An 11,151-nucleotide genomic window follows, 5' to 3' on the forward strand; every position below is an offset into this window, starting at 1 on the left:
GTTAGCATGATATGGAAAGGATAGGAGCTCTACAAGGACCAAATATATCCGGGCACAGGGTCTTTTCTGAGACTGACACTCAACCAAGGACCATCTATGGATATAACCTAGAACTTCTGCTTAGATGTGGCCCGTGGTAGCTCAGTAACCAAGTAGTTTTCCAAAGTAAGGGGAACAAGGACTATTTCTAACAGGATCTCAAGGGCAGGCTCTTTGACCTCCCCACCCCACCCCCCAGGGGAGGAGCAGTCCTGTTAGGCCACAGAGGAGGACTTTGCAGCCAGCCCTGAAGATACCTGATAAAACGGTCAAATGAAAGGGGAGGAGGTCCTCCCCTCTCAGTGGACTTGGAAAGGGGCAGGGAGGAGACCAGGGAGGGAGTGTGGTGTTGGGGAGGGAATGAGGGAGCAGGATACAGCTGGGACACAGAGTTAACAAAATGTAACTAAAAATAAAAATAAAAATAAATAAAATATATCTCCTTTCCTGCCAGGATAGTCACAGGAAGATAACAGAAACCTCTCTTTGAATGAAAGCTCAGTTGAAGACTTGTGTTTGATCATAATATAGGTAAAATTATAGACTGTAGAGCCAGCACCTCTACTTCCTCTTCTCTGCCTTAGACAAATGACTTTTTTCAGGTTGTTATTGGCCCTTCCTCAGTGGCATTCTGAAAGGTTCTACCAGCTGAGTTATCATATAGTAGTATATTTAAGTAGTAAATATACTAGGAAAATAAATTTGGGACTCTTAAGAGTGAACTGTCCAGCTATATAAAATTGTTTGTAGAGTTATCAAATCATTTCCTAAATGCTTTTTACTGTGTATTCGGTTGTTTGTGCTTTCAGCAAGTGCTGATTAAGTACCCAGAGTGGGTTTGCCAGTTCTGGACTCTGGAAACTTAGTGCATATAAAGTCCTGGTCTCTGATGTCATCATCTGATGAGAGAGACAAATCATTAACAGTAAAAGAACCAGCAGTCATCTCAAGTGCTGTGGAGAACATGCAGCAGGATGCTGTGAGAGACAACGAGACATGGAGCTTTCCCAAACCAGTGAATGGGCTGAAGCTAAAGCAGAAATGTATGCACTTGGAGCTCAGTTCTTAACTCCACCACTGACCATGTGTGACACCCTTTGACCATGATCTATATTTGAGGAACAGAGGTATTTCCTGGATGTGTTACATGAGATACCCATGCCCCAGCCATGCACAATTCCTTCCCAGCTCGGTCCCCACATACTTGGCACAGACACACATACAGACAAAGCGCTCACACATAAAAATCAATAAAAATTATAATTAAAAAAGTAAATCCAAGTGGGGAAAGTCAGTTTAAAGTCACTAGTAGGAGCTGGTGAGGCACTGGCAGCAATGCCCTTGCTTGGGTGGGGTGTTTGTTTTATCATTTCTGTTTGTGTTTGTTTGTTTGTTTGTTTGTTTTAAAAACAGCATCTCATGTAGACCAGGTTGCCCTGGAATACCTCATGTAGCCAAAGATGACTTTGAACTTTCCATTGCCCTATCTCTACCGATCAAGCAACAGGATTACAGCTGTGTACCACCATGCCTGTCATTAATCTAATAAAATAATGATTGTTGTGTTTGCCTTTCATATCTACAGGCTAGGTATAACCAAATCCACTTAAGACATATCTCACTTTGCTTAATGTGGGTTAGAATATGGCTGTAGATCATAGCAGAGGTTTGTCTTGATTGTTCTATGAGCCTGAATACTACCAAGATCTTTTTCATAAGAATCGTGTCTACTTTCCTATATAGCACACACAACAGTGTTCTGTTACAGCAGCAATTTTACAGTAACAGGGTGGATGATATTCAGAATGGCTTTCTGCATCTTCCTCACTTCATCAAATGTAGAATACACTTCCATCCAGAGACTCACAGTTTCTGTTTTCTTACTCCAGGTTTCATCGTCCATAATGAAGTGTGGGACTGCTCAGAACTATACACTGATCATCCCTGGCAGAAGCCCTGCTTCCTGAGACCCTGACATTGCACTGAGATTTGAATGTGTCTGTTTCCATTTCATTGTAAAGGCGTGCAACTCGGGTTTGGTTAGGAGTGTTCCTTGCCTTGATAGCCCAGACCAGGCCAACAAGCTGAGAGCCAGATGCAGCAAGCCTGGCTGCCCAGAATGTGCCATGATATAGGGGGCACCCTGGTTTTCGCCACTGTTCTTCATCAGGAATTTTAATCAAAGAAGACAAGCAGAAGACAATCGCCAGAAAGCCAAATGGTATAGTGCGTGTGTGTTCACAAAAAATAGGCATTGGAATAGCTGGTGGTCACCCTAGCAGGGTGGGAGCTAAAAAGAGAAGGAATTATTATGTTAATGAAGAAAATCATTATGTTAATGAAGAAAAGAAGAATGAATATAAGTATATTTTTGAAGTAGGCATTTGGTAGCTGAGAACTCGCTAAGGGATTTGGGAACCTACTCACCCAATGTGGACTCCTTAAAGACTTGATTCTAGAATATTCTTGTTTGACCGATAAGTTGGTTCTGTGTAGTTCCATTTTTTTTTTTAATATTGTGCCAGTGAACCCAGTTGCCAGAAACAAATCTGAGTGTTCGTTAAATGCAAGAAGCTTCAACTAACTCTTCCCAAGCATGCTTGCTGGCATTGTGTTGCATGCTTTAAGTAACACAAGACGTTTTCTTATACTGTTTTCCTAATGTATGAACCCTCTACATGGGAACAGAAATAAGGTCAGCTATAACGAACGTGACCCTGTAAACCTGTTGCAAGCTTTAGAGTTAGATCTTCTAATCTTACCCTGTCTTAATTATCTCCAAAGTTGGGAAAATGTTCATTATCTAAAGATGATCAGGACAGTCATGGCATTCTTTTTGAAAACTCAATCCAGAGTTGCAGCTTAAGCAACATACAAAAGTGTCTGCTGCTTGCTCCAAGTTGTGAGGAAGGATTTTTAAAAAAGAAAAAGATAGGTAGTTTTGAAAACTGCATTAATTAAAAAAAAAGTTTAGGTTGCTGCTATTAAAAAAAATAAAACAATAAAAACCAAGTGCATGGATTTAAGAAAAATACCCCAAGGCTTAAAGGAACACAGAAATCTGCTGGTTTATATAAAAGAGCCTTTATCTTCTATGATGAACACTGAGTCACATCCATACATACAGTATTTACTCCCCTTGCCAGAGAGACACTGAGATACAGTTGAAGACCATTTCCCATGACCCTATAATCAGAATTGTTTACATTAAGAAGCTTCCTCCCTCACACTGCTCTTCTCTGTGGTGTCAGCCCCAGCACAGAGCCCCAGAGGGCTCCCTTGTGAATACTACCTTGGATTTCGTCCCTTAACAATTGGTTTGGGCCCCTTGTATTAAAAACATACGCTTTCTTAAAGGTAGAATCTATATTACATCTATCTTATTCTTTGATCTGGAACTATGATAGTTCTGAAGTGTTTCTGCCTCAGAATGTGGAAGACTGTAATTTTCTATTCTGCTGAAAATCAGCATTTAATCAGTTGAATAAGTGTAGGTCCTGCCACTCTGTGGTATTTGAAAGAACCACTTGAAATTTGATGATTTCGTTTCAAAGAAACAGTGATTAGCTGCAGTTGTCTATTACGAAAAGCCAAAGCCGGGAGGACCATTCCATGAGGTAGTCAGCATTACCATACCCTTTGTTGTGCTTAGCTGTTTGCATTAATCAAACAAAGCAGCAGTCTACACTAGTTCGTCTCACTAATGGCGTAAGACGGACTTTGCTTTTGAAATGATGTCTGTGAGTGCCCTGGTATTCGTCTTTGGCTGGGGGCTTGTTTATTCTGTTGCTGTTTTCGCACTGCTGGGACAAACCAGGCCTTGTGCATGCTCTGCACACTGTAACCCCTGAACTACACCCATAGCCTTTGTTTGTTTAATAGAGTCTCAACTCGGCCATAGAAATTCACTTTGTTCTCATTATTTGCAAAGAAGTTTTCCTTCTTGATGATACTCTACTATCATCTTAGTGTCATGAGAAAAATGCCAAGGCAGATAATGTTTCTTTGTTTATGCTTATAATCTGAGAACATTTTAAAACTTCTAATTGCATCTTCTCCTTTCATTGTAAATGCAAGGCAGGATCACCAGTTTATTCAAAGTGTGTTTCTATTTGGTTGGTAAAAAGAGCCAGCCTATTTTGAGCCAGGCGCAGTGGCACACACCTGTAATCCGAGCACTTTGGAAGGCAGAAGCTGAAGGATATCTCTGAATTTGAGGCCAGCCTGGTCTGCAAAGTAAGTCCAGGACTACACAGAGAAACCCTGTCTCAAAAAACAAACAAACAAACAAACAAAAAACAACAACCTTTTTTCCCACTGTACAATTCTTTCCACAATGATATTCACCCATTACAAAACAAAACACAAAATGCTTTGCATACTGAAGCTGCCCCCAGTCAACACCCCTGCACTGCACAAATGAAAACTTGTCTCCCTGGTGCCGTCTGCCAGATTTATTATACAAATACCTCTTCATACCAATTGATACATTTGGAGGAAATATTTGTAAGAGAGACATTTAAAAAGCTAAAAATTAACTACCAGTAATCTGATATTTAAATAATTGAAACACTGGTTACTTCATTACAATGATCTATTAAACATTTTTAAAAGCCATGGAAAGAATTACAATATTATGAGCCAACAGTAGTTCTCAGATAAGGCTCTGTTTTCCCGGTTAATTTTTAAAGGCAGAAAAGTTGAAAGGCTGTATAGCTCAGCACCAGCCCACCCACAGGCCTCCAGTTAGGCCCCACAGAAAGCAAGGGCATGGCTCCCTCTCCCCGCAATTATGTCTCTGCCGACTACCAGCCCATCTGCATCCCAACAAGCAAGCTGCTGTTCTGTAAGAAAGCAAATGTGTGTAGAAACTGGAGTTATTTTTGTTGCAGTTTTCCCACAATTCCAGTTTTTCATTAAAGCACACTATTAGGCCCATAGAGCAACTGAGTGGGTTTTCCTGACTCCCGAGATCTGATGAAGACTCAGGAAGAAAGGACTAGATCAAATAGCAAAGCCCAAGTGGCCATTTCCAACCTGGTTTTTGATGGAGGAGGAAACCCCTGTTGCTATTACGGTAATGAGAAGACACTTGTCGGTCATTAAGCAGCCTTGTGATCACTAACAACCAACATGACAAAAGCACTCTTCTAATCTGAATTCACTTGGGGCACCTTGACTGGTGGTTTCCTATAGGTGTGAAATGTCTTGTGGTTTTGTGTTGCTATGATGAACGTTTATGTTTATTCCTTAAATCATTTAATCAAAGTCTACGATATGCAGAGCACCATCCTGGGTATTTGAGCAGCTATTAATTAAAGGAAAGTCAAACATATCAATCTCTCTGACTTACCCAGAAATGCTGCCTTTCTGGTTTTTGGTTTTGTTTTGTTGTTGTTGTTGTTGTTGTTGTTTTTCCCGTCTTTATTAGCCAAATGAAGGCAGTCAGTTATATGTCTCTGGTGTGAGAAGAAAGTTCTGAAATTTAATTGAGACTATATTTAAGGAAATAAAAGAATCTAATATTTTGGCTCTTCAAAATCACCAAATAAAGATAATTTTAAAAAGACCACTGACTGCGCTTCCAGAGGACCCTGGTTCAATTCCCAGCACTTACATCTGTCATCCTCACACAGACATACATGCAGTCAAAACTCTAATTAACATAAAATAAAAACCATTATAAAAAAGTCACCAAATAATGAAAATGAATTGTGAGCCCTTAGAAACTGCCAGGCTTTGTACCTATAATCAATTCCATAGTACATTGGCTCTTTTTTAAAAAATTCAGTACTTTGTCCTTAAGAGAGGAGATGTGGGTTAACACCATATGTCCAGGTAGACCTGACAGCAACACATGATAGACGAGACCTGTGATGATTAAGCTGTAGGTTCAACAGAGCCTACAGGTAGAGGATTGTCTACCACGAAGCAGTATGTCTGCATCTGGACAGTAAAATAAGTGTTCCTATCTCTTGCTCAAAAAGGCCACGCTGTGCTATTTGTGCGGGATCCTAGCAGCATATTTTAAAGAAATAAGCTTTCTTTAGTGTATGTGAAACAGACTTAAGCTTGTGGATGTATGGATTCATGTCATTTTATTTGGTATGGTGAATTTGTTTATGCATTCTTAAATCCCCACTTATCCACTTTACTAGTACAAGAAGCTGTACTTGGAGATCGTTATTCCTTAGAGAATACAAATTGTCCCTTCACCCCTTAAAATGATTAATCTTTTGTTAGTGTTTGCTGTCTACTTACTGGTGATATGTTTTGTTTAACAAAGCAGAATGAACCTTTAGACGATATGTGCGAGAGGGGACAACAGTGACAAGAATAAGCATTGTCACATTAACGGGAACAGCTTCCTGAGAGAAAGAGCATTCCTAGGCAACTCAGACTCATGCTCCAAAGAGGGGCTCTAGGCTCCGCTTCAAAGCCAGGCAGGGACCAAAGGGTGATGGAGATGAAGGTAGAAAATCCAAAACCATTCTCATCTTTTTCTTTCTATTTACTTTTTCTAATTGTTAAGACTATAACCCTCTTTCAAAACATTTCTAGAGAGCAACTGTAATAGAGACCAGTCTTTTTTTTTTATGATATTTTGTGTTTTCTATGTTTGTTTTTTGAGGCCAGCTTCATCCCAAATTAACAAATCTCATTTTATAAAGTGCAGGGATTTTGGCAAAGAAAATAAAGCCCTGTGGCTGCTACTTCTACTAATGCCAATTTCTAGCCATATTGGGTTTTACTGCAGAAAAAAATGGCATTTAGCTTGTTGCTTCTGTCACAGCTGCATGTGAACAAAAAACTGTTGATAGATTTTTCCCAGTGGGGTGCTGTTGGCATTTGGATCTGGACAATTCTTTGTTGTGCTGAAATGTACCACATGTTGCAAGATGTTCAGTATCCCAGGCTTCTACTCAACACCAGGATCATTCCCAGACATTGTAAAAACCAAAAAAATAAATAAATACATAAAAAGCCTGCCCACATATTTATCTACCTGCATAGAAGGGTGGACCCCTCAGCTGAATAGCGCTGTCTGCTGCAACAAGGACACGTGGGGGAAAGAGCCTACCCTCAAATACCATCTCTCTTGCCTTGCATGTCTCTGATCCACTTCTTCAAGCCTGCTACTTAGATGCAGCTGAAATTGGCCTGTCCTGTAAGAAAGAGGTTCCCAGGTGGTCTTGTCCATTACAGTGGGCAGTGGGCAGAGTGACTTGGCCTGATACTTCTGGAGAGAGTACGTGAAGCAAACTCTTGTTCATTACTTCACAGTGTTACTTCAGAACTAGACTGCTGGTCATCGGAACACAGCAGCTTTGAACGAAACATTGGTCTTTGGAAGTCAATACTAGATTCTACCCAGTAACCCTGTGGACGGAGCTGCAAAAGACTCTCTCACCCTTCCTCCTGTTGACAACACACTTAATCCACATGAAAATGCTTGGATTCATCTGTGTAAACATATGCATACGGTTCAGCTTCTCTAATAAGGTGTGCAACTATGACATTGTGACAGAAATGTAAGTGGCAGATTGCATTCATAGTGTTCACACCACAGATAAGGCAAAAACAAAATGAGTTTTCTCCAGGTGCAGCTCCATCAGCCTGTGCTGACCACACAGAAAGATACTGTTTAGGCCGCTGAAACTGAATAGTTAATACATCTTGAGAAACACTTAGATGAATTGCAGCTAGCTGCAAGGATGGAATTAATTCCTCCCACTCCAATATTTTAATATTAAATTTCTAAAGACACTTTTTTTGGAGCAGAGCAACTCAGAGTCAGTAAAGGTGATTATAGCGTAAATCTATATAGATGGTGCTTAAAATTTTTTATCTTTCTTAATAGCAGTATTTTTTTTAAAAAGAGAGAGAGAATAAATTGAAAGAGTAAATGAGGCAGAATGCCACTCCACCCTCAGGGCAATTTTGTGGTTTATTAAAATGCCAATAATATTTGTGCCACTTGCCAGCTTGGGAAGGGGGAGGGCTTTTCCCTTAATGGATGCTCATGATGTGATTTTTGACTGTGTTGTTACATTGCTTGGAGAGTAGTGTCTACCATGAGAAATTGCCACTGTAGTACTAATTAGCTTTTGGAAAGAATTATAGAGAACTGAGGGTCAAACCACTTTCATCACTCAAACCATAGGCACTAATTCTTTAGCATTTCTTCTGTGGCTTAGATGTGTGCAGATGTATTCAAAGCATCCTGTGCAAATTTCACCAGTATTTAACCTGCTGAAAATTCAAACTAGTCTCTTTCTCTCTCTCTCCTGAGTCACAATGGTTTTTCCGTAAGGGACTGTCTGTGTTCTTTTGTTCTCTTGAGCTTTGGTTAGCGATGGTGAACTGTGATCACCAGTTGCGAGTCTCCAGTACATGATGCAGTCGTGAAATGGTGTGCTATCTGTGGGTATTAATAACTGGAACTGTACTTGGAAGAATAGGACAGTTTCTCCTCTGGTGGTTCGTAGTCCTTTACTATATTATAGTATGTGGGTGTGATGCCTGCAAGTAGATACACCGAAGCATATGTCCTCCACGATTGTAACCTGAAAGACCATGTATTATCTTTTTATTCCATATTGTTGTTTGTGTTATTTAAAATGGAAAAGTATACTCCATCTAGTAGTATGATAATAGAATACTCCGCTGTGCACAATTCCAAGTGCCTTAGAACGTTGTTTAGCTTTCATAAGTATATGTATATGCATAGATGTGTGTATAAAACTGGGAAATGTTACCTCAATAAAATCATTGGGAAATCCTAGGTTTAGTCTGTTACTGTTTGTCTTCTTTATCAGATAGCTCAGTCTTTCTATTTTATATTTATTTATTTTATGTGTTTCTGAGACAGGGTCTTCCAGATAGGCCTCTAACTCAATACATAGTCAAGGATGGCCTTGAAGTCCTGATCTTTCTGTCTCCACCTCCCAAGTGTGCTGAATTGCAGACATGCACCACCAAGTCATTATGCACAGGCTTTTTAAGTTAACAACTCATGGAGGTTTCATATGTAAAGAAAGTCTCAGATACATTTTATCCCTGATAGTGCAACCCCACCTAACTTTTAACATATTTTGTATGTGAGACCTAGTAATTTGTACTTTTCATTTAAAAAACCTACCTTTAAGATTTATTATTATTGGTGTGTGTGTGTGTGTGTGTGTGTGTGTGTGTGTGTTAGGATTCTCTAAAGGAACAGAATTGATAAAAATGAATCTACGTTAAGAGGGGGTTTATTAGGCTGGCTTACAGGCTGTGGTCTAGCTGGTCTAACAATGGAAAAAGAGCAAGAATCTGGTGGTTGTTCGGTCCGTGAGGCCAGTGTCTCTGCCAGTCTTTGATCCATGTTCTAGAACCTGGGAGAAGTATGTTCTAATACCAGCAAAGGAACACCTCATCAGTAGGGTAGATGAACTTGCCAGTGAGAATGGCGCAAGCAGGCGAGAATCTGAAGTTTCTTCTTCCGGGTCCTTTCATGTAGGCTGACACCAAAGGGATAATTCCAGATTTGGGGTAGATCTTCCTACCTCAAATGATTCAATCAAGAAAAGGCTTTCACAAGTGCGCCAAGATCAAGTTGACCACCAAGATTAGCCATCAGAAGTCCACCCATTGTCAACATAACACACTATCATGTATGCTTATGTCATTCTTATTTTATAAATATAAACAATGGCCAGGTCCTAATTATGCCTAATGCAATATAACTATTCCACGGACAAGGGCAAATGCATTATATAGTTTGGAATAGGTGGCATTGTCCCTTGAGGGGCATTCTTTTAATATCTCACCACTTAAATATGATAGCCACTGATATTATCTCAATTGGTGTAGCATTACATGACAAGGACAAAAAGGAAAGAAAACCTAACTATCTGCTTAATATGTCTATCTACATATGTACAAATACATTCTTAATGAGATATGACAGAAACACTGATGTTAATTATAATCTTTCTTCCTGCAACTGGTCACATGGCCTTAGCTGGTATTTATTTCTACTGCCCATTTTGTATTTCTTACACCCCCAGCAAGCACCTCAGCAGGTCATTTCAGGACATGAATGACTCATGTCTTCATGAAGGTCTTGATCCATTATCATCCTGCCTGCACTGGGCTGTAGTTCCCCACTGACTTTAAACATAGGACGAAGGAACACCAAGACACACTTCACAGAATCTCCTGCACTTCAGACATGATCTTCCTAACCTCCACTGTAGAGAAGCAGTGTAATTTCCTCATGGGAGTCCAGTACCCAGAAAGGCCAGAAAAAAGTGTAGCTGGAGTAGGAAATAGACTTCTTCACTGTGTTTGCTCTTTAATGCACTGTGAGCAAGGAAAAAAGCTAGAAGCATATTAAACTAGAAAGGTGATTGAAATATGCCTTTCATTCCTCAACAGGGTTTTACACATAGTTACTTAGCAATTTTCAGCTCCAGAACAAGGTCATGGATGATAGGAAAACTGAAAAGGAACCCACCCATGTGTCACTATTTCCCTAGATTTAGGGGAGAAGATGAAAACCAAAAACATTTAAAAAGATGGTTTAGGCAACTATCCCTGAACATGGAGCCTGCCCTGAAAAATGATTGCTTTATGTTTTGTTTTATGCTTTGTTTCAGTTTGGGTTGGGTTGAGTTTTGTTTGGGGGTGGATTTTTGTTGCTGTTGTTTTGTTTTGTTTGTTTTTGCAAGATTACTGATGATTGAACTGAGGGAGCCCTGCTTATCAGGCAAGCACTCTACTGATGAGCTACTGCCCTGGTTTTGGATTTTTTTTTTTTATTATTATTGTTTTTCAAGACAGGGTTTCTTTATGTTTCTCTGGCTGTCTCAGAACTAGCCCTGTAGACCAGGCTGGCCTCAAATTCACAAGTGCTAGGATTAAAGGTGTGTACCACCACTACCTATTGATTGTTATTTTTTTTAAGAGAGATAAAGAACACTCTTAAGTTGGGTGGGTCCTTATAAACATTTTTAAGGAATTTGTAATTTATCCTCAAGACAAAAAGAACCCATTACATACTTCAAGCATTCTTACACCCCCTCACTCATCCTGACCACAATGAACTGTAGGAAGCAATGTTAAAAG

The 11,151-nt window shown here is 39.8% G+C and overlaps 1 protein-coding gene across 5 annotated transcripts in view; it reads left to right on the forward strand.

Moving 5' to 3' along the window:
• Phactr2 (phosphatase and actin regulator 2) overlaps positions 1-8,824 on the forward strand; it is a 263,525-nt gene extending 254,701 nt beyond the window's left edge. For all 5 annotated transcript variants that reach the window (XM_060380256.1, XM_060380257.1, XM_060380258.1 and 2 more), the window contains one exon: positions 1,929-8,824. In XM_060380256.1, coding sequence (XP_060236239.1) covers positions 1,929-1,944 — 16 coding nt within the window. In that variant the 3' untranslated portion in view covers positions 1,945-8,824. The remainder of the gene's footprint in view (positions 1-1,928) is intronic.
• The last annotated feature ends 2,327 nt before the right edge of the window (positions 8,825-11,151 follow it).

The sequence above is a fragment of the Meriones unguiculatus genome, chromosome 3 (assembly GCF_030254825.1).
Source record: "Meriones unguiculatus strain TT.TT164.6M chromosome 3, Bangor_MerUng_6.1, whole genome shotgun sequence".
Lineage (NCBI taxonomy): Eukaryota > Metazoa > Chordata > Mammalia > Rodentia > Muridae > Meriones > Meriones unguiculatus.